At 50.4% G+C, this 23,478-nt stretch overlaps 2 protein-coding genes across 2 annotated transcripts in view; one reads left to right on the top strand and one right to left on the bottom strand.

Moving 5' to 3' along the window:
- bmp1a (bone morphogenetic protein 1a) overlaps positions 1-4,207 on the top strand; it is a 29,070-nt gene extending 24,863 nt beyond the window's left edge. The window contains exons 17-20 of the mRNA XM_079728729.1: positions 45-172; positions 786-999; positions 1,512-1,762; positions 3,807-4,207. Coding sequence (XP_079584855.1) covers positions 45-172; positions 786-999; positions 1,512-1,762; positions 3,807-3,941 — 728 coding nt within the window. The 3' untranslated portion in view covers positions 3,942-4,207. The remainder of the gene's footprint in view (positions 1-44; positions 173-785; positions 1,000-1,511; positions 1,763-3,806) is intronic.
- Positions 4,208-7,746: 3,539 nt separating this feature from the next.
- On the bottom strand, positions 7,747-22,398 carry disp3 (dispatched RND transporter family member 3; the record flags this gene model as incomplete). Its single annotated transcript, XM_079754156.1, has 20 exons — positions 7,747-8,103; positions 8,295-8,467; positions 8,884-8,997; positions 9,101-9,260; positions 9,712-9,857; positions 10,166-10,292; positions 10,393-10,580; positions 10,686-10,816; positions 11,474-11,643; positions 12,013-12,149; positions 16,263-16,400; positions 16,872-17,033; positions 17,490-17,654; positions 17,746-17,837; positions 18,134-18,273; positions 18,489-18,649; positions 18,840-18,974; positions 19,515-19,651; positions 20,432-20,651; positions 21,336-22,398. 20 exons carry the CDS (start codon positions 22,396-22,398, stop codon positions 7,747-7,749), a joined length of 4,116 nt encoding a protein of 1,371 aa, XP_079610282.1.
- Positions 22,399-23,478: the final 1,080 nt, after the last annotated feature.

The following is a 23,478-nucleotide window of genomic DNA, read 5'->3' as shown; positions in this document are numbered from 1 at the left end:
CTGCCATGTTCTGAATCTCCACCTCTCTGTGTGTTGTCTTGCAGCCGGATGTGATCATGTTCTGAACAGCGCCAGTGGCACCATCACCAGCCCCAACTGGCCCGATAAATACCCCAGCAAGAAGGCCTGCACCTGGGCATTGTCCGCCACGCCGGGACACCGCATCAAAATCGTACGGCCGACGAATCCTTCTCCTTTTCCTCCTTTGTTTGTTCGTCTTCCTCCAACGTGTCTCGTTTTGTGTATCACTGCAGGAGGTGGAACCTCAACTAATTACTGCTCTAATGATCTGATGTCTTCTGGTAGTGCCTACTTGTCTTTTCTTGCTTTTTTGGTGGTTGCTGCCAAATTCTAATTGGGTAATAATGTGCTTCTGTCATCATATTCTGTACAAAACAAATCCTGACAAAACAGCTAGTTTAATGAGTAGATCTTGCCACCAGCGGAGGTAACGTTTCTGTGCAGTAAGCAAGGTCCATCGTCCTACAATATGATGGATCTCTCCAAGTCTTTTCTGAATGATGTATTCTCTGGGCTGGGATTGGTTAGGCCTTTAACGAGCTGTTTCTCTGGGATGGCATTGGTGAGGCATTTAACAAGCTTTTTTCTGGGCTGGGAATATTCAGGCCGTAACAAGCGTTTGTCTCTGGGCTGGGATTGGTCAGGCCTTTAACAAGCGTTTTTCTCTGGGCTGGGATTGGTCAGGCCTTTAACAAGCGGTTTTCTCTGGGCTGGGATTGGTCAGGCCTTTAATAAGCGGTTTTCTCTGGGCTGGGATTGGTCAGGCCTTTAACGAGATGGACATGGAGGCCCACCTGGAGTGCGCCTATGACCACATCGAGGTGTACGACGGCCGGGACGGGAAGGCCCCCAGCCTGGGCCGCTTCTGCGGCACCAAGAAGCCCTTGCCCATCACCTCCAGCGCCAACAAGCTGTTCATCCGCTTCTTCTCGGACAACTCTGTGCAGAAGAAGGGCTTCGAGGCGTCCCACTCCGCAGGTACGAGGCGCGGGAGGCGGAAGACGCTGAGGCGCAACGCTCAGCCCCTTAGGAACCGATTCTATTTAGTTTTAGCTTTCTTTTACATTAACATTTCGGGCATTAACTGATGCTTTTATCCAAAGCGACTTACAATAAGTCCATTTGTCTGAAGAAAGAGAAACACTATCGCTGTCTGTAAAGTAATGATGTTCATAGAACCAAGTGCCAAGCACTAATAATCACTAGGTTCACCCATTCCCCGTACACAACAAAGACGCTAAGGATAAGATGCTACACAATGTACTATTTTAAGTGCAAGGACGTACAACGTACATAAGCGCGTACATTAAGTGGCAGTTTATCCCATCGAGGGGACGTTAAGTCGGAGCATGTCTCGACGTTAGCCAGACAAAATAACGTGAGCCGTCATGACAGAGAGCAGTGATCGCGGTCACCTCTCTGAAGCCGGTCGTTCACCAGGCGAGCGTGTTCCTGGATGTGAGCTCTGTTTCCCTCCTCCTGCTCCTCAGAGTGCGGCGGGCGTCTGAAGGCGGAGGTGAAGACCAAGGACCTCTTCTCGCACGCCCAGTTCGGGGACAACAACTACCCTGGCGCGTCGGACTGCCAGTGGGTGCTGGCGGCGGAGAAGGGCTACGGCGTTGAGCTCATCTTCCAGACCTTCGAGATCGAGGAGGAGGCGGATTGCGGCTACGACTACATGGAGCTGTTTGATGGCGGGGACACCAAGTCCCCTCGGCTCGGGCGCTACTGCGGCTCAGGGGTAAGCCGTCGGCCTGGTCGCCATGGAAACACACCACAACGCACACACACACACACACACCACCGCCCCCTCTCTGCTGGAAGCCCGTTCGGAAATGTTCCCAAAAGATATCGATCGAGTCTGGACTGATGATCCCGACTATGCTTATTTTTCAACGTCCAGGACGTCTGGCAGACTTAAGTGTCAGGAGTAAGTGCCTTATTTAGTAACGCCAGATCTAATGTTTAGGACTCTAGATATAACATTTCTTCATGGGTGCGTACACTACACTCGGTGTGATATTGATCGCCGGGACGCATGAATGTCAAAAGTGCTTATCTGACGTGCATCCGTTCTTTTACCTCAGATAAGGGATAGCCGCTGTGATAAATCCCTGGTTGTCTGATGGGAGGTTTCTCCGTATCGTACACCAGTAAAAAACAGGAGCTGATCCTCGCTGAGCCTCAGCCATGATCCGTTATGGCGTTAAAAGGACCTTCCTAAACTTCCAGGGGGGTTAGTATTTATATTCCCTCCACTGGGCTCTCTGTATTTAATCATCATGTTAAACCTGGGTGAGTTGAAGCTGGATGAGTTGAAGCTGGATGAGTTGAAGCTGGATGAGTTGAAGCTGGGTGAGTTGAAGCTGGGTGAGTTGAAGCTGGGTGAGTTGAAGCTGGGTGAGTTAAAGCTGGGTGAGTTAAAGCTGGGTGAGTTAAAGCTGGGTGAGTTAAAGCTGGATGAGTTGAAGCTGGATGAGTTGAAGCTGGATGAGTTGAAGCTGGATGAGTTGAAGCTGGATGAGTTGAAGCTGGATGAGTTAAAGCTTGGGTGAGTTAAAGCTGGATGAGTTAAAGCTGGGTGAGTTAAAGATGGATGAGTTGAAGCTGGATGAGTTGAAGCTGGATGAGTTAAGGCTGGGTGTTTTTCCTCTGAGGTCACTTGCCAATGACAGCGGTACAGGCGGAGGTCTTTGGCCGGTGAGGGGGGTGCAGGCTGAGTTCGCTGGCCAGTGAGGGGGGTGCAGGCTGAGGTCGTAGTGCGGGCAGAGGTAATAGTGCAGGCGGAGGACGGCTCCATCAAACGGCCAGCGCTCCCTGCGTTCTGGCAGCCTGTCAGTGGTCAGTGCAGAGGGGCCTCAGGCTGCAGCAGAGGTTGAATCAGGCCTGAGCGGCGCAGCCAGAGAAGAACCAGCTAGATCGGCCAGGCTTTATCCTCCTAACAGGTCACAGAACAGCTTGATTTAATTGATACACTTAATAATAAGTGCGGGACTCCGCTGAAATGTCGTCTCCGTGCTGCGTTGCCCCCGGCGACGTGTTTTCCCGCCGCCCCAGGGAGCTGGCTCCGCATGAAGTCTTTTTAAAGACGGATCGGAATAACCTGACACCATTTCAGTTTGATGTAGGCTACAAAAAGCCAATTATCAAGACCTCTTTGTTGAGGTTTCTAAATGGAACAATTATAGCGCTTTAATGTAGAAAAAGAGTGAAATAAAGTGTCATTCAAAAAAGGTTTTTTAGATTCCTTTCAATCCAGCATCTCAATTTGAATTCAGTGCTCGTAAACCACGAGGAAAACCTCTTTCACGCGCTGGAGTTTATAAAAAACGTTTAGCGCAGATGGGATCCTCGCGCAAACAAACAACAACAAACAAGCGTGTTGAAACGTGTTGCTGAACGGGCGTGCTGTTAACCGTTTGTGAACACAGCTCCTTTGTCACTCGTTGTTCAGCCTTCCAGCCCCAGCGAAGCGGCTTCTGAGAGCGGCTCCGGGGCCGGGGGCCCTGCACCGGCAGAGGGGCCCAGACTCTGCCGCGGGCGCATTCCAAAATACTTTGAATCCTCAATTCTCCTGCAGTCGAGGGGAATCATGGAGCACAGCAGTAAATGTGCTCTCGGTGCGGCTCGCTGTAAGAAGTCATTAGTTTTGGATTAAAGAGGTTGTTTTGGGGGAGGTGGAAAGCACCGAACACACACGCACGCATCGCCGCACACATCGACACACACACACACACACGACACACAGCCCGTTCACACCTCCTCTCCCGTGTGTGTGTGTCCAGCCCCCGGAGGAGATCTACTCTGCAGGCGACTCCATCGTCATCAAGTTCCGCTCGGATGACACCATCAACAAGAAGGGCTTCCACGTGCGCTACACTAGCACCAAGTTCCAGGACACCCTGCACTCCCGCAAGTGACCAGCGGGGGGCGGAAGGGGTCGCGCGGCGGCGTCTGCGCGGGCCAAGTCGAAGGGCCCCCGGGGACGGCGCCGGCCCCCGGCGCCCCCCACCGCCCAGAGAACGCCCCCGGCCGCCGCCAGCAGGACCAATCAGCAGACACGACGGAACGGCCAAAAGACCAGCGATCACACCTCAGCTCCCAGGGGCCAAAGCGCCCCCCGCAGACTGTGAGGAGTAAAGCCATTCTGCAGCTCACTTTCCTTAGGGGTTATTTGTGTTTTATAATTCGGGTGGGACAGGGGGGGGGGATTCCCTTTAAAGGTGGATTTTTTTTTTTTAAGTGTGGGGAGGGGGCTGGGAGGGGGGGGGGGGAGCAGGTAGGAGATGAACGACGTCATCCCGTCCGCTCGTTTTTTTTGTTCATTTGTTTATTTTCTATTTTATTTTTTAAATATAAGAAAAAGCTAAACGAGAGAAGAACACTCATTGCCTCCCCAGTAACGGGCCTCAGCAGCCCGGGGGCCTCAGCGAAACTCAGGACCTGTAGGCAGGCAGGCATCGGTCTGACAGGGCCCTGCTCCGGGCATCTGTCAGGCCGGCTCACCACACCCCCCCCCCCCTGGGGACGAGGAGGAGAGGAGACCCCCCCCCCCCCCCCCCCCTTTGTTCAAAGACCCCCTATCCATGCCAGGACGGGACGTGCTGGACCTGAGGTTTGATATGCTGGAGGTTGGTCCGTTGCCTGTAGGTCAGAGGAGAGAGGAGAGCTGTACAGCGACAACACCAGCATTTGTAACCGGAATTGTCCTGAAAGCCAGTCGGCCAGATTCTCATTGTTAAATTAACAAGGAAAATTTAAGGAAGCAGTTATCTTATTAAAGGACTAATACATGAAATGTGGTCCATGTCTTCTGGTTGGTAAACGCTTGCCCGACAACTGGCTATTGCTGTACCTCCATGTGTAAGGTGATGTGATGTGTGATCAGTTCACATGAGGAACATGTTTTTTTCTTTTCTTCCTCAGATCAATCCAGTTAGCACTTTACAGTGAATTGCTCCAAAATCATAAGCATATGAATTTTTGTGAAATGCAATGCCAGTTCACTTATTTTTTAAATGCATTTTATCTCCTTTTATTCCCTAATTTTTTATTTTTCTAATTGCTCCGTTTAGTTCCTCAGGCATACTTGAACATGTGTGAGTGTGTGCCCTGTGACGCGGGGTAATAAAGATATGACGTTTGTTTCAGTGTTTATTTACACACGGTGTACAATGAAGTGTTTAACTAAGCTGAGCCTGTATTTATTGTTTAGCCTCAGTAGTCATCGTGTCAACATGGAATGCCACTGTAGGAAGACGCTCTGCATCTGCCTCTTCATGTGTATGGATGGCCAATGGCCCTGTGTTCAATATACTACGTTACTCTCTCTCCTCGCTGCTCTGTTCATTTCTGTAAGATCAGCCTGTTGTTGGTTCTCCTACTGGGATGTTTCATCATTATTTCCATGACTTGTATGTCCTTCATTTATCTATTTTAGTGGGTGCTTGGGTGAGACCATTGTCAATTGGTCTAAATAACAAGTCTTCTTAACAGGCTGTGGCATATTGGTGGAATATGCAGAAACAATCCAAACCACCCTGCTTCAAGGGGGATAACCGAGGTTTGATCCGAGCTGAAAGGTGTCGGGTTCAAACCCCATTGTCCTCAATCTACCTGCAGCATCCTTGACCAAGATGCCAATGCCCTACTTACGCAATAACGACACGGTAGATGGAAATCACAAAGGAAGTTACAGCTACATGACTAATCAGTAGTAAATATGTATTTTTTTTGTTAGATTTTAGTTTTACCATTCATAATTCTAGTTTACTATGTATGGTTGTTTATCTCTATTCTGAGCGGTGAATGAAGATGGATGTGTGTGGATGGGGTGTCACCTATTTCTCGCTTGGTTATGATTGGATTTCCCTGTCAGACATCTTGATGCTGCAGCTCCTCAGACTGTTAATGAAGACTGAGGGCAGATGACTCAAACGATCTGTATCCAAACAACTTCAGAGAGACGTTTGCTATTCATATATTTTGAACAAATGGAAGTTTATAAGAAACTGCATTTATTTTATTGATTTTCAAGCCGACTAGTCATTTTTCTAATAATTACTGCCAAGGGCAGGAAATACAGTTGGTAGGTTTGTATTATATCAGTTATTAACTATTAATTGTAGTAATCTCTTAACCAATAGATCTGTGGGTGAATTCATGTTGAGTGAATGTGTTATCATGCATCCTTTACATGAAGGTGTTAGTTGGTACGGATACGATATAAATCATATAAAAAATACAAAATTATTCAAATTACACTGAAAATGCCAGGGCAGGCATCTTGAAATAGTTATCTCTGTACTTAAAGTTCTTAAATATAAATAAAAAAATTGAACTTAAAGTTCAATTTATTATGTAACTTTTAAATTGAATGACTGTTCCAAACATTGCTTGACAGCAATGTTTCTGCACACATCTACTGATCCCAGATGGAATACGATAATTCATATTCTAGAGGCAATTAACTACAATTGTAGTATAATACAGGCATTCACATTAAATATATATATAGATGTTAGTTTTGAGTCATTTAAATATAAACTGACTGTAAACAGCTGAACTGTGCATTTTGTTCTTACTTTTCTCTTAAGAACACACTACTTCTCTGCAGCTGCTTTATTCAACATTGACAAGAATACAGAACAGAAAAAGCAGGACCGCTCCCAGACGCAGCGCTCCCGTAGGAGCGTCTTTGTGAGGCGTGCTGACAAATGGCTTCCACCTTATCTCTGGCACCACACAGGACCTGGTCGCTGAGTGTGAATTGCAACAACCCCCCCCCCCCCCCCCCCCCCCCCTCTCTGTCTGTCATCAGACGAGAGAGAGGGAGGGAGAGAGCCATGGGGGCATCAACGGCCATTTAGTTGCTCCCATCTGAAACAAAGGCCGACAACCGATAATGGGTCCACCGACGCTGCAGGGACAAACAAAGACCGCTCCTTTAGATGCTGCTACTCATGACGGTGGGTTTAAAAGGCTCTCAGGTTCTGAGTGTAGGCTGATGGGGGAGTGAAGAGGAGTTCAGGCAAAAGGGGAGAGCGCTTGGGAAACGCAGTTGTGAGTTGGAAGCAGAACCTGAAATACACAATACAGAACAATACGGAGCAGCACATAGATACACACATCACACTGAACAAAGAGAATGTCAGATATAAATATGAAAAGTATAACTTGTTATTTCTGTTCCATACCCATGAGAACAAAAGATCAATCAAATCATTCGGCCAAAACACTCCAGAGACTGACTGTGATGCATCATCGTGATGAAATGGAATCCTATTCCTCTCTGCAACGTCTCACAGACCAGTCTGTTCCTCTCTGCCTGAGAAACAATATTAACAAAAAGTATGACACCTATTCAGAGATTCTTTAAAATAAGTTAACTTGACTCTTTTCCTAAAGGACGTGACATCACTGTACTGTAGTGAAGAAGAACCAGAGCACTGATCTGGGTTTAGTCCAGAACCAAAGCACTTATCTGAATTCATCCCAGAACCAGAGCACTGATCTGAGTTCAGCCCAGAACCAGAGCACTGATCTGAGTTCAGTCCAGAACCAGAGCACTGATCTGTGTTCAGTCCAGAACCAGAGCACTAATCTGAGTTCAGCCAGAGAGAGGAGAGGACCGGGCTGCTGAGGACTGACAGTCCTCTTCATCACAGGCCTCCAGAGGTAAAACGGTGGCTTGACATCAACGGCTGAGTGGCGGACAGTCAGGGTTCACAGGGTGACGGGGGGCCAGGCCAGGGACCCCAGCCGGCCCCCTGCCCAGCAGAGCCCGGCCCCGAGGGCCACTGCCGTCGACACGGCCAGGCTGGCCTTCAGCACGGCCCCCCGGGGCCGGGAGAACCCGGCGGGGCCCACCCATGCCAGCAGGGCCACGGTGACAGTCAGCGTGAAGGCGATGGACACCGCCGTGTTGATGGCCACGATCTGGCCGAACTTCGCGAAAGGCACAATGACGCAGAAGAAGAGCGGAACCGTGGAGATCACCGTGGTGACGGCGCTGGACACGATGGCCACGCCCACATGGTTGACTGCCTCCAAGGCCCCCCTCTGCCTCTTGGCGGGAGCGTCCTGTGAACACAAGCGACCCCAGATCAGCCGAGGGCCCCTTTGATGTGAAGTTGCCTTCAGGGACCAATTTGTTCTCACTTGAAACCAGAAATGAGTCTCTGGCAGATCTGGGTTAAGTGATGATTATGTTTTACAAACGGCTCGAGTATTCCTAAAATACACCCGGCGTAGTAAAGGAGACAGCGACGTACCAGGCTGTTGTCGGGCAAGGAGGCCATGCTCTCCCCAGCCAGCAGGAACCCTTCCACCAGGTGCAGACAGTAGTCCACCGACGAGCCCACCAGGATGGACAGGGAGATGGCTTCCACCGCGCCCAGCTCCCAGCCCAGCCAGTACATGATGGCCACCACCACACACACCACCCCTACGGCCAGGATCAAGGGGTCACAGAGAAGCATGGGAGGCGGTGAACCGAGTGCCACACGATCCTAGATCTGACTCCTAGATCTATAACTGTGGACTGTATATATAATATATTTCTATACATTTACATATTTGTGTGGCCACTCAAAGCGCTTCACAATAATGCCTAACATTCAACCATTCACAAACTCACAGCGGCGTCAACCACACAAGGCGACAGCCAGCTTGTCAGGAGCAGTCAGGGCAAGGTGTCCTGCTCAGGACACCTCGACACGCAGCTAGCTGGGGATTGAACTAGCAACCTTCCGCCTACCAGCCAACCGGCCCTCGCGATTATTCAATGGCAAACTACAGCTTATCTCGTACTCAGTCCCTCGAGTCCATTGATGTGAGCAGCCTTGATGTGCGGAGGCCTACCCAGGATAGTGAGGAGGATGGGCAGCAGGAGGAGGAGGTGAGCTGTGAACACGGACACGGCCGCCACGCAGATGGCCAGCGACAGCAGGAGACTCCAGAGGGCGCTCTCCACCCCTGTAGAACAACAGAGACCGCCGTTCATCTCACTCCTTCCCCCTCTGTCCTCACCGCATGAAACCCCTTCGCCTGGACACTCATTGCATTGTGATATATTCACCGATGATCTCCATGAAGATCTGCTTCCAGTGCTCGCAGGTCTGGAAGCCGCGGCGCAGAGCGGAGGTGGCTGGCAGGGTGGCCAGCAGGTCCCTCACGAAGGTCTCCCACTGCAGGAAGTCTGCGTGGGTCTGGAAGGACGACTTGCCCTTGTAAGTTGTCTTGGGAACAGAGGAGGAGCGGAGGATTAGCGGCCGGCCTGAAGGTTCAGCGCTGGGCGAATTCAGACCACTACTTGTATTCATTCTTACATTTAGGTAATAACAGGGATATTTAGATATCAGGATAGGCAGGAACAACTTGAAGAAGCAGTCTCTGAGGCGTCAGGATCATTATTGTTTACGGTTAACCTCACTATATATCAACTACACAGATTTGTTCAGGATCTAAATCTAAAGGATATCTATAGGATATCTATATCTAGATATAGATATAGATATCTATATCTAGAGAAAGAGAGAGAGAGAGAGAGAGAGAGAGAGAGAGAGAGAGAGAGAGAATTTGCCCTCGTAGGTGAACTACGAACTTTAAATAGTGACCAAATCCGTATTGTGCGTAGTGGTTTGTGTATTGTGTGTGTATTGTGTATTGTGTACTAAACAGTGTACTGACCGACTCGAAGGCCATGGAGAGCCAGAGCACCTTGCCGTGGCGCATGCCCACGGCGCCGTGGGACAGCTGGCCGGGCAGCAGGTTGGGCTCCGGGAGGGCCTGGCACTCAGGGTGCAGGAGCGGCAGGATGGAGGACAGCTTGTTACCTGGAAGAGAGAGGTCATGAGAGGTCATTCATCATCGTGACAGCCTCCTTTTATCCAGAGAGCCTTGTTTTCTTTTTTAAAGTGAGCAGCAGATTATGAGGTGTTATTTATCTTGCTAGTAGTAGATTGTGGCCGTGCATGAAACTGAGACTGTTTCTGAAAACTTTTTTTCCGATGTTCCTCTTTGCTACACAGTAGTTGTAAAGCTGGTGTACAGCTGGTTTGGCCCAAGAACTTCAACATAAACACTACCTGGACAGGTTAACCAGGTTAAAGGTGGTCTTTGAGGTTGTGCTTGAGTCAGGTACCTGAGGGAAGGCACTGGGCTCCTCCTGGCTTCACCAGCTGCTTATTGGCACTAATGGCTTTGCAGATTTTGCAAAGATGTCCCATCTCCTGGAAAACATCAAAGTCGGGATCCAATATCACCCGGCCCTGCAGAGAGAAGTGCAGAAGGTGATATAAGGCGTCTGGCTAGGATGATGTGTTCATGGATCTGGTTTTGTGGCTGTAGAGGCTGAGCAGCCAATCTCACCGTGTCCCCGATGACGTGGTTGTCCGTCCGCTGGGTCCGGTTCACCCCCAGGATGCCGAACACCACGAACACCATGGCTCCTGTGTCGACCAGGGGCCTCACGGCCGGAGGCCCGCACACCCCGCCACTGCATGGGTTGAAACCCAAGGTCTTGGACAATGGCTTTGTTGCGCCGACCAACTCTGGATCTTTCATGGACCAGAATAGAAGCGGTCAAAACGCAAATAAATCCAAAAACTAAAAATAAGACTTCCTTATGGTGGCTGCAGGCGGGGCCGCTGGTCCAGACTTACCGCTGGGGAGCGGGGAGTAGAAAGTGCCCTGGGTGGGTCCCTTAGGCACTGAGCTGATCCCACAGCCAGGGGGGTCGCTGCACACCCGGCTGCAGTGGGGCCGGAGCCGGTGCTGAGCGAAGAACAGTCTCCTTGGAAGAGAGAGGAGGGGAAGAGGTGAACGGAGAGGAACAGCCTCCTGAGAGGAGAGGGGAGGAGGTGAAGAACAGCCTCCTGAGAGGAGTGGAGAGGAGGTGCAGGGAGAGGAACAGGCTCCTAAGAGGGGAGGGGAGGAGGTGAAGAACAGCCTCCTTAGAGGATAGGGGAGGAGGTGAAGGAAGAGGAGATTCTCTTCTCTTTGTTGAGGGTGAGTTTGGTCCTCCTGACTTGTAGTTTGAATTGACACTTTGCTTCCTCTCAGATCAGGTCATAATAGCAGTGTAGCAGCAGAGAGCATCAATAAACAGCGAGAGGGGATACAGCTATTTGTCTAGACTGTGGGCACAGGAAACTCGATAGAGTCTTGGGAAATCTGAGTGCAAAATACTGGATGTGGAAAGGGCAGACACACACTGTCTAACCCTCCCCGCCATAACTAAGCTATAGGAGGGAGTAGGGAGAACTTAGCACCCTAGGGAGAACGGAGCGCTCACTTCAACAGAACTTTTCTCAGAATCCTAGCCAATTAAACGACTCCCTCTGGATTTCTGAGGTCACGTGACTCTTCCCGGTCTGCAGAACGGGAGGTCTGGACGGACCCAGCAGCAGTACTAGTACGGCCTACAGGATCCTCTCTCTCTCTCTCTCACCTGCTGTGCTCCTGTCGGGCAAGCGAGGCGAAGAAGGAGAACTCGGGCGTCCAGCCATGGCGCGGCTCGCACGCGCCGGCCGTCAGCATCCAGCTGGTGTGGGGCTGGTACACGCGGGAAACGCACACAGTCATCCGGCTGCTGAACTTCCTGTGGGCTTGAGGATACGCCTGTCCGTAAAAACACACAGCGCCGTGAAGAGGTCGGGTGGGTTTAGTGATATGATGCAGAGAGCTAACAAACATCACACCGAACAGTGAGTTAGTGTGACATTGTGTTGTTGTAGCTCAACTGGATGGGTTCGCTGAGTTCCTCTAATGTCTTATGTTGAGGTGCCCTTGAGCAAGACCACTAAATCATTAACATCAGTTCCGCTGGGCCGGTCGTTGCCTTGCATGATGGACCGGCCCGCGGGCGTGTGGATGCGTGTGTGAAGGCAGGAGACATTAAACGTAATGCGCTCGGTGTGGTTAGGAGGCGAGATATAGTGGTATTAAACACGGTTTATGTTGTATTCTCCCCGGAGGAGACCCCCTCACCTGGAACGACGAGACCTCCCCATTGTCCGGGCGGGGGACCGTCCAGGGGGCGGGGGCGCTGGCGTTCAGGGAGAAGCGGTAGAGGGGGGTGGAGGCTCGTACCTCCAGCCTGGAGACAAACACCGTCAGCAAAGGACCTGTCGAGGAACACAGTAAATGGTAAATGGGCTGCATTTATTCAGCGCTTTTCTAAACAGTGGCCACTCAGAGCGCCTTACAATTATTGCCTAAAATTCACCCATTCGTACACACATTCAGACACCGACGTCAGTGTCAGCCATGCAAGGCTACAGCCAGCTTGTCAGGAGCAGTTAGGACGAGGCTTTCTCAGGGACACCTCGACACTCGGACTAGCAACCTTCCGGCTACCAGCCAACCACTCTACCTCGTGAGCCACATGCTGCCTCAGAGTACATCTTCGTACCTTTCATTATGAGATTACACTCAGCTAAGGGAAGGCTGCAAGAGACAAACTAATGATTTACAATGTTTGGTCAAAATTTGTTTAGAAACACTTGAGGCTGCAACTCATGAGAAGTTCCATTCGGGAGAAAGCATTACTTCAGATTTTTGTGTGACTTCATCTAAAGTGAGGTGCATTCATCTATTTGATTTAAAAGGCTGGAAATGCCTTGAGTACCATTGCGGCAGGACCACTATTCACATAGAGATAGAGCACCAGTGACATGGATCATTGTCTGCAAACCTTATAATTACACCGTTTCAACACCACCACTCTGCGTCCCTGTCTGGAGGAGCCCACTAATGCCACCTTGGTGGAGGTAGCATGGACCTTGCTACACTAATTCTGACACAAAAGTCTGACCTAATACTTCATAACTATCTGAATGGATCATCTATAATTTCCTATAGATATCCTTTAGATATAGATCCTAAACAAATATTCTCTGTAGCTGATATATAGTAAGTGAGGTTAAGCATAAACAATAATGATCCTGAACATCAGACGCCTCAGAGACCGGTTCTACACAATGTTCCTGCCTCATCCTGATCTAAATGGATGGATCCATGGATCGATATTAAACGAACAAGGCACTAATTCCTTGTTCAACTGTTCTGTGTTCATGCTTTCACAAGGTTATCACAAGTTTTTTCATGGTGCATCAAAGAAAGCTGTTGGCTATCAGAGATGGTCTGCCTCCAAGCCTGATGCTTTGTGGAGATTATAGAAACTAAACAATGTCACGTGAATTTCAAATGTAAACTATTAACACAGGTGAGCTCATAGCTGTTGCCTTGGTAGCACAGCGGCCACAGATTCAGATAATCGTTTCTGGAGACCTGGGTTTGACTCCCACTGTCTCCATGGAAAACCGATTTTAGTTTGCGGAATAATGTGTCATGTGAAATGTGATTCTAACCTCTGACCAGAAGATAGCAGGCGTCTCGTTGGTGCAGGAGAAAAGCGGTTGGTAATAATTTCGGGGGACGTTGAGCACAACTGCTGCTGGCTGCAGTATCCATGGAAACCTAATATAACTCAGCAAAGGTCATGTGCATCGTAATTGAAAGTCTAAGCGGTGGGGAAGCAGGGAGAGCCGTTGTTTATTGTCTATGGAGACCTGGGTTCAAGTCCCGGTTGACGGTGTGCTCCATGGAAACCTACATAGTGATTTATTTTTGGAAAAGTAACAATGTATTTTTGGGAAATTATTGTCAGTTGAATTATAGCATCAAGGCAGATCACAGTTGGCCTTTTGCTTGCACAGCAGTAAGAGTTGATGGTTATAATTTGTAATTGTTAATAATGTTATTTTGAAACTTGTGCTGTCATGTATATTGTAATGCCCACTCAAACCTCACAGTACATCATACCAGGCCTCTCAGTCTGTTGGTTATCAGCTCGAGGGACTTCCCTCTTTGTCACTCCGTATGATGTCATATGTCATAACGTAAACCTTGTTTAAAAGCACTGCAGACCTGGGTTCAAGTCCCACCAAGAACACTTCCTTGGAAACCAATTAGCCTTTTGGAAACAATGTCATGTTTATTGTGAATTAAATGATAAATTCTGCTCTGGCTATAGCCAGCGTCTCAGTGGTGCAGTAGAGTCAGCTGTTGGTGATCACTCCTGCATTTTGAATGAGGATGGATGGATGGTTCAGAGTGGCCGGACTCAGTGAATATATAACAACTGTAACATTCCTCAATGGATTCAGGAAAACCAGATGTCATCTCAGTGGATGAGGCCAGGATGTAAAGATGAGCTGAGCCTGGCAGAAAATACCAGCAACAGTAACAGTAGACTCTTTGTTCTAAAGTAAAAATATATTTTTTTCCCATACATCATTTTGGATTTTATAGCTACATGCATTAACAAATAAGGATAAAATAGTATACTCTAAATAATTGTGTTTAATATATTTTATTCTGATAAACCATACGCATCCTAGTGTAACTGTAAACATTACAAAACACCTTCACACAGGAACTCAGCATCATTCATTCATCCTCGTCTACATCCATCCTCACACACCACATGGTCTGGAACAGAACTGGTCCTCAGCAGCTCTCTCTCCCCCGCGCCACAGGACACCAGCTGCTAACGGTCTGGAGGGTCTAATGGAAATTAGCATTCAAATGACATCCTGGGTGGGACTTGAACTGCAGGTCTCCAGGAATGATAGCCGACGGGCTCTCCACTGCGCCAGAGAGACAGGATCTCGTCAGGATTTAATTCACATTCCAATTCAAATGATGAATTGACTTTCAGAAACAGCATCATTACATTTCCATGGACTACGCTCTGGGCAGGACAAGAACCCTGGCCTCAAGAGACGATAAAACAGCCTCAAACTTGTGATAGACTTGTGAAGTCTTAACACAGATAAACAGTCAACCAAATTAAATTCATGAGCCAGTAAAGGAGTGCCTCACTCCTTTAATACATCCAACAAATCCAGTGATTAAGGAGCCAGGGAAAATACCAATCTGCAAGCCTGTGTTTCAGTTCTCTGGCATAAAGGTCTGGCCCCCTCCCAGCCGACTTGGACCAGGACGGGCCAATCACAACCGTTTATCCACCGTTTACACATCAGAATCTATCTTCTAAATGCACTAAGGAATAGATAGTCCTGACTTCAGATGAGCTGACGCCAAAACTTAACTAATGCTTTACAGCGAAGTGAACTAATAATTCAATGAAGCATTATTAAAATATATTGGCCTAATGTAATGTTATTATCTTTTTTATCATGTAGAACTGCTTACTGATGAGCATTCATGATAGGAACAATGCTTAGTCAATTATTAATGAACTAGGAACCTACTATTTATTAATGATTACCAGTGCTGCCCATTCTTTTTATTCCTTAAGATGATTTAGTCGTTAAGCATTTAGAGCAGGGGTCAGCAACCTTTTCAACTTGCAGTGCCAGTTTTACATTTTCTCGTTAATGAGTGCGCCTTAAGCAACAATATATTAAAAATTAAGCTGAATTATGGCACAGCGACCAAAAACATTTCCAGAAGAGCTGGAATTGTACTATTTCCATATAGTCCACAATCATGCATCAACATTTTAAATGTTTTTTTGGTTGTTATATTTGCAACATGGGCTTACAAATTATAATTACATATCTCCTATCTTAAAACACCATTTTCAGAAACTCATTCAAAAACATATTTGCACTGTGAGAAATGTAAAAAACAAGAATATATGAGAATGTTGGAACCATCCACATCAATATCTTTAAGGCATGTACAGCTTTGCAAAACCATGTGAAGGCGATGCATAAAGGCCACTTGCAACAATATTTAAAATATTTTCTTCTCTATTACTCACAACACAGGTTTAAAAACTATTAATTGATCCCATTTCAGAACACTGGTTTCTGTAACTAATTTAAACATATTTGCACTGGGAGGAAATTCCCAAAACAGAATAAAGTGCCAAAAAAATTGGTAGTAATGATTATGCTGCCGCATTGTGCTGTGATTTTTTTTAATAATGATAATAAAATAAAAATAACTTCTTTTTTTTTTTTTTTTAGGTGTGCCAATGATTATTCTGCCCCGTGCTAGTGGTGGAACGCGTGCCTAGGGTTGCCGACCCCTGATTTAGAGCCTTTATCCAAGGACTCTTCCAGTGAACAGAGGTTAAACATTAAAGAGCAGGTCGGCTGCGAACAAAGGGATCGAACCCAGGACCTTTCAGCCTGGGAGCCGCTACACCTTCTCTCCACAGATACCTCCAGTCAGAGGGCCGCGGGGGGGGGGGGGTACGGTACCTGAGGTGTTGGTGGTCTTGGCGAGGGTCTCCGGAGACGTGAGGCGGGCGTCGGGCCGGGTCTGCGCCCGGGCTCTGGCCCTCAGCGAGGAGGAGCTGGCGTGAGAGGAGAGGAGGTGGGGCTTCTCTATGAACACACCTGGTGGACCAACATCTTGTCTGTCAGGGCCTATCAGAGCTCATCTAAACTCTGCATAGCCTCCACCCTCAACCCCACACACCCCTCTTATGCAGTTATTGTATGTTGTACGTCCTTGCACTTAATAATAGTACTAAGCATTGTGTAGCTTCTGATCCCAGCTATCTTTGTTGGGAATGGGTTAACCTAACAATTGTTAGTGCTTGGCACTTGTTTCTACGAACATCCTTAATGTACTGAAAGCAATTTATTGTTTCTCTTACTTCTGACAAATGGACTTATTGTAAGTCACTTTGGAGAAATGCATCTGCTAAATGCACTAAATGTAAATGTAAAGGTAAATGTTCATTCTTCTCTGCTACCCTAACCCTATCTCATGCTGAGGCCCTCAGTGTCCGGTCTGGACCGGTCAGGAGCTCTGGTGCCTCCTGTTTTCTGAACACGTGTTGTGTGTGGGTTCTGGAGGCTCACCGGAGCAGGTGGGGCAGGAGATGCCCTGTCCGCTGAGGTTGCTCCTGAGAGCCAGGAGTGTCTGCAGGTTGGTGTCTGGTCTGAATAGCAGGGGGGCGTGTGTGGCCGGTCGCATCAGGCAGCAACAGCCCGCCGATAGGAGGAGAACCAGGAAGTAGGCCCCTGGGGGTTTGAGGAGACAAAGAGGAGCTAGCTGGAGGAGACGGTCTACAGACGCTTCATGAATACTTCACGCCGCACTCGCTGTGTGTGTCAGCTTGTGGAGGCAGATTACATAAACTGTTCTACGTTCTTTTTGCTTGTCAAATGAATGTTGTTCTTTAACTGAGCCAATAAAACGATTATTTTCTGTCAATCCTGAAAAATACAATTATTATTGATTCAAGTAATTATTGGTTGTCAGAGACCAAATGAGAAAGTTTTGTTCAACCAAAAATGAATCTGGATCCAAAAATTGAGTTGGAGTATCTCCTCATCTTTGGGATGCAGCTGTGGCTGTCCCAGAGACACGGAGTAACAAGCATCCTGAATCCCTCATTATTCCTGATCCTCATGAGGAACGACAGCAGTGAGGAGGGATGAGGACCTCTCCTGTTCCCCTCCCGGTTCCTCTCCTACCCACGACGGCTCTGTGTCTCTTCACCACCGGCTCCGCCACCAGGTGCTTCAGGGCCCCCAGGAGCCGCGTGCTGACCACGCCCGCGCAGTGCCCCCCCGCGGGAGGGGGGCACGTCTCAGCCGACACCAGCAGGATGGCAGCATCGCTGTCCGGATCACAGGACCCTGCGGCACAAGCAGAGGCTTCCTGTCACTTCCCCCTGGGTGCCCCCTGGCCTCCCCCCCCCTCGTTAGGGGGGTCTAAAGAGCTGCTCACCTGGCTCCATCTCCACCGACAGGAGCGCCACGTCGTCATCTTCGTCGGATAAAGGGCTGTGGCTCGCTGACAGGGAGGCAAACGACTTCCACCTGCAGCATGAGAATGACAGGGAGAGAGAGAGAGAGAGAGGGATAGAGAGAGAGAGAGAGAGAGAGGGGGATAGAGAGAGAGAGAGAGAGAGAGAGAGAGAGAGAGTGGGATAGAGAGAGAGAGAGAGAGAGAGAGGGGGATAGAGAGAGAGAGAGAGAGAGAGAGAGGGAAGGAAGAGAGAGAGTGAGACAGTGAAAGACAGAGAGATTGACAGTTGGATGAGGTGCGCTGCAGTGTCCCACGCAGCTTCGACCAACACCCCCACGGCAGTACAACTTGTGAGGCACCCGCTCACCATCTCAGCCAGGCCTCCTCCCGGACGGCGACCCCCTGGCTCCAGATGCACAGAGCAGCAGGCACCAGGATGGAGACCCACAGCCAGCAGCAGCTGACGATGAGGGCCATGAACAGGCCAAAGTCATGCACGGCTGGGATCTGGTTTGGATTAGAAAAAGAGAGAGAGCGAGGGAGAGAGAGAGAGCGGGGGACCTTGAAACATTCAATTTGTGCTTATCGCCTGAAAATGGTACACTCTGCTGAGAGAGCTTATTGTTTCCTTTCTTTTTTTTATATTCAACCACCGAAGGAGGAATCACTTGTTTTTCTGTGTCTCTATTATACGAGGCGCTGAATATATTGGCGGCGATCACCTGGGAGAAAGTGTTGGCCGCGTACGCCGCGGCCGTGGTGAAGGAGGTGAGGAAGGTGGCCCGGCCCGCCGTCTTCACCGTGTAGATGGCTCGCTCCACGTGGTCCTCCAGGTGGGACGCCTGGCGGAAGGTGCTGATGAACACAAACACGTCGTCCACTCCTGGGGGGGGGGGGGGGGGGGAATAGGGGAGGTCCTTAGAAATCAAATCGTCCGAAAAACCGGACTTGATGTGACGTTTCTGCGGCTTCGAACAAATCCGATATGATTTTAAACATTGGGAACGTTCAAAAAACTGGACTTGATGTGACATTTCGTTCTTTGAAAGAGTCAGTGTAGGGCCGTAACTCACCAATGCCGATAATGACGAAGGCGGCCACTCCGTTGAGAATGCCGAGGTAACGCACACCAAAGACCACGTGGTACAGGAATAGAGCCACCAGGCAGCTCAGCCCGATGCTTATCAGCCCGAAGAACGTGAGGAACACTGGAGAGACAAACACAACAAAGAGACTGCTGCTTCTTTAACGGTACTGATGTAAATTAAGCATAGAGGTGCCTGAATGTGTCGAGCAGATACAGGTCCCCTTCCATTACTGTTTTACTGAGCAGACCATTAGTGCAAGCACATTAAAAGCTTGCTATCGGCGCACTGCATAATGTTCCTTTCTTTATTATCCAAGGGGTGTAGGACGCCGTCTTGTTAATTTGAAAAATATGGATTTTGGATTTGGATATTCTGTTACACATGCAACCTTTCTATTATCCCTGGATAAAGTAAAGAAGAAAGTAGAAGTAATTTAACTGTTCTTCTCTAAAGGGAAACACAGCCATCCAACCCTGGTAGTTCAGAAAACGCTAGATTCTTTTCTTGCTTCAAACAACATGTGACCATGTGGTGTGTGAGTGCTGAAGGTGTGTGTGCTCACGGTGTGCCTGTGCTCACGGTGTGTGTGTGTGTGTGTGTGCTCACGGTGTGTGTGATCTCACGGTGCAGTGGCGTGTGACTGGGCTCTGGGAACCATACCTGAAAAGGAGGTGAGCACGAAGACCAGGGCGGCGATGCAGACCCCGCTGATGAGTGCCAGCCTCATGTCGTTGTGGAAGGTGGTCCGCACCTCGTCGTCAAACAGCTCCGTCCCCCCGAACAGCACCTTCACCTCACTGCCATGGAGACAACCGCTTAGCACAGCAAACCTCTGGGTGCGTGCCTGTGTGTGTGTGTGTGTGTGTGTGTGTGTGTGTGTGTGTGTGTGTGTGTGTGTGTGTGTGTGTGTGTGTCTGTCTCTGTGTGTGTGTTAGTGTTTTTGTGTGTGTGTAGGCAGTGTGTGCGCATGTGTGCAGTGTGTGTGTGCAGTGTACGTGTGTATGTGGGTGCGCCTGTGTGCATGTGGGTGTGTGCAGTGTGTGTGTGTGTGTGTGTGTGCGTGTGTTTGTGTATTTGTGTGTTTGTTCAGCGTTTGTGAGTGCGTGTGTGCAAGCCTGCGTGTGTGTGTGTGTGTGTGTGTGTGTGTGTATGTGTGTGTGTGTGTATGTGTGTCTGCCCTCTTAACCCAGGCTTATTAGTGATGCTGTGCACGTAGAAGGAGCTGCTGCTAAAGTTACACTCTATGCCAAGTGGAGGTCAGAACACTTGGCATAGAGTCAATCTACACACCAAGATCTACACACATCTGCACACATCAATCTACACACATCAATCTCCACCCATCAATCTGCACAACTCAAGTACCAATTTGGTAGCTTGATGACTTACTCAGCAGACTGACTTGTCCAAAGTGACTCAGGGAATTCTCATCCATGCCATTAAGGAGCTCAACATTGGGAATCAAACCCAGTTTATCCAGTGTGGGAGTGGAACACCTTCATCACGACAGACCCCACCATCCTGCTCCCAGGTAGAAGGCTCTGTACACACATACATACACACACATCAGGTGTTACCTGGTGGACTGCTTGGCCAGCATTGAGGCATACTGGACAACAAACTCCTTGAAGCGTCTCCTCTGCTCCTCGGCCCGGTCCTGGGTAGAGGAGAAGGAGGGGAGGGGCGCCCCAAAGTGGACCTCGCTGCGGAGGAGGCTGGAGGACAGCCGCTCGGGGCTCAGGCTGTCGTCCACGTACCAGTAGAACTGTGGGTGTGTGATGGCCAGCCTTAGGGCGCCTGGGGGGGGGGGGGGGGGGGGGGGGGGGGGGGAAGAGAGAGGGCAGAGGAGGGGGGGAGTGGAGGACCGTAATCATCCCGGGGCAGCAGGGAGCACTCTGCCGACCAGGCTCTCGCTGGGCGGGTCTCCGCGGTAACAGCAGCAATACAGAGACTGGTTGTTATTCTAACCTCACTGAGTTTCTTCTGTGTAAGAACAAAATGTTCCTACATGGAGTGTTATTTGTACTGACATAACAATGGTGTTTATTTAGCTCTGAAATCCAAATAATTATTCAAACATGGATTTCTTTTAGTCGAGTTTTTAGTTCGAGTTTTTTACCTTAACGGTGCAGTAGTTAAGATTTGCTATGTTTATCCACCAATGAGAAATGTTGCGACCAGCGTGGCGGGTGGAGCCTTGATAGCGCAGTGTGCATGTGATTGACACGCAAGATGGATTCCCTGAACCAATCACGCAGGAGACGACTTGATTGGTCATAAATGAGCCGGCCGTGGTCCAAGTCGAAGTCGTCTCACACTGAGGCACCTTGCGTTTAACTGCAAACAGATCCTCTCCCAGAGCAGTTCCCTCACTAATCGCTGACGGATGGCTGTGGCATTTCTACCAAACGAGCCTCCGATGAAGGCCCCTAAATCCTCCTGCTGCCCTTTAAGTCTGGATCTATCCCCGGCCAGACTCACCTTGGATGTCGGCCAGGTCGGGGCCCATGCCGTCGTAGAAGATCTTGCCGGCGCGCTCGCTGGGGAACAGGTAGGACAGCAGGGAGCTGGGCGGGGAGCAGTAGGAGGGCCCCAGTGGCAGGTCCCTCAGCGCCTCCAGGGGCTTCCAGCAGAACGCCGTGAAGCGGGGCTGCGTCATGAGCAGGCGCTCCACGCGGTGCACAGTGGCCAGCCGCTCGGGCGTGAAGATGTTGCGCTGGCCGCTCCCCTGGGCCACGAAGACCAGCTCCACCCTCCACAGGGCCTGGCTCTGCAGGTACGAGTACCCCGGGGCCAATCGCCGCCTCCGGGATGGGGACACGCCTCCTCCGTCAGCCGACGTCCTGTCGTGGTCCACGGCCGCTCTCTGTCCCTGCTCCCTCCTTGTTGTGTCTCTCTCCTCCTCCTCCTCCTCCTCCTCCTCCTCCTCCTCCTCCGGGGGTCTGCTCGTCTTCCCTCCATCCCGTCTCTCCTCCTGCCTCCAGCCCGTCTGGTTCCCCTCTCCCTGGGCCGCCCACCCCGCCCCCCGGGTCGCGGTGGGGAGCAGCCCCCCGTCGCGGGCCTCCGGGCGGGGCCGGGCCCCCCCGCCCCGTCTCCCCAGCGTCTGCAGCAGCAGGTCTCGGAGGTCCTCCCCAGCGTCCCCCCCCTCGTCGCGGCGCCGGCGCCGGTCCCAGGAGCCAAGCTGCGTCTTCACGGCGGCGGTGAGGGCGTCGAAGCGCTGGGCCGAGAAGTGGCTGTGGACCTCGAAGGCGCCGTAGGACAGGTCGATGTCCAGCGGGGGGCAGTAGAGGAACATGTAGGCCGACAGGGCGCAGGGCAGCAGGAAGCCCAGCCCCAGGACCAGCCCGCTGGCCCAGGGCCGGGTGTACACGCAGCCCACCACGCTCCACACGCCGCAGCCCCGGGGCCCCCCGGAGCAGCCGGGGCCCCCAAGGGCCATGTGCACCGCTGGCTCTTCCTCACCCCGCTCCGGCTCCTCTTCATCGCCTTCCTCCCGGACGCGCCAGCTGGTCTGGAATAACAGAGGGTCGTCCTCCAGGTCCATGGTGGGGCCTGTGCAGCCACACGCACATGCACACACGCAAACACACTCACACACAGACACACCAAAACCCACAGAGATACCCACACAAACAAGCAGACACACACAGAACTGCATTAAGTTATCTGCGGCGGTAACCTTGCTCTCCCTGTGAGCACGATCCCACTATAGAGACGCTGACACTGCCTTGACAGCCTCTATAGCAGGCAGGGACATTGCGAGTCCATAGCCAAGGGCAAGGCTGCCGAGACGGCATAGCCAGGCTGGGGACAAAGGCCGTGTCACCTCCGAATTAAGGAGTGCAGGCAGGGGGGAAATGGAATGCAGCCACCGGGAGAGAGAGAGAGTGAAAGAGGGATGATCGGAGAGAGGGAGGAGGGATCGAGAGAACTGAGGATGCTTGGCTGAGCACCGTGTTCACCCGGGAATGCTAGGAGGGAAAAGGCATGTAGCTTTCTTTTTTTCCCCCCTTGCTGTCAGCATTGGCAGAACGAACGAGGCAGGCTGCTGGAGCTTCCCCGCATATTAGCTGTCAACCAGAGTTTGTTTGAGCTGCCGCAAATTAAATCATCTTAATTTTGCAATTACTGGCAAGGGATGAAGGGGAAAGGGAGGGGAAAGGGGGTTGGGGGGGATTGAGTTGTGGCATAAGAGAGCATTATTCTCTGCTATGTGGCAGCACTTTGACTAATAGCATCTGCTCTGATTATCGGGCTGTTTCTTCAGCGCCGCACCACAGCCCGTCTGAATCTGGGGGGGCTGTGCCTCCGGTGTCCATCACCTCCTCCTCCTCCTCCTCCGGGACGAGCTCCGAGGTGAGAGAGGGCGGGCCGTTAAATCAGATCCATGTTGAAGATGAGGATCCATCACCAGGCAGATCCAGCGCTCGTGTTGACGGATCGATACCGGTGGCTAGCGCTAGCGGCCGCCCTCAAACAGCCACCAGCGGTGGAACTGTACCCCCTCTATAGCGTTCATTTAACGTTGGAAACGCCGCAGTGACACCGCTTCAGTTATCCTGTTGATTTATCACAGCGCTGTACTTTCACGTGGATTCATCGCTCCCCAGTTATGCGTTATAGT

The sequence above is a fragment of the Pollachius pollachius genome (genome assembly GCF_949987615.1).
Source record: "Pollachius pollachius genome assembly, chromosome: 1".
Taxonomy (NCBI): Eukaryota; Metazoa; Chordata; class Actinopteri; order Gadiformes; family Gadidae; genus Pollachius; species Pollachius pollachius.
Note: the sequence above shows the minus strand (reverse complement) of the source record. Positions and strands in the feature narration are given on the sequence as shown.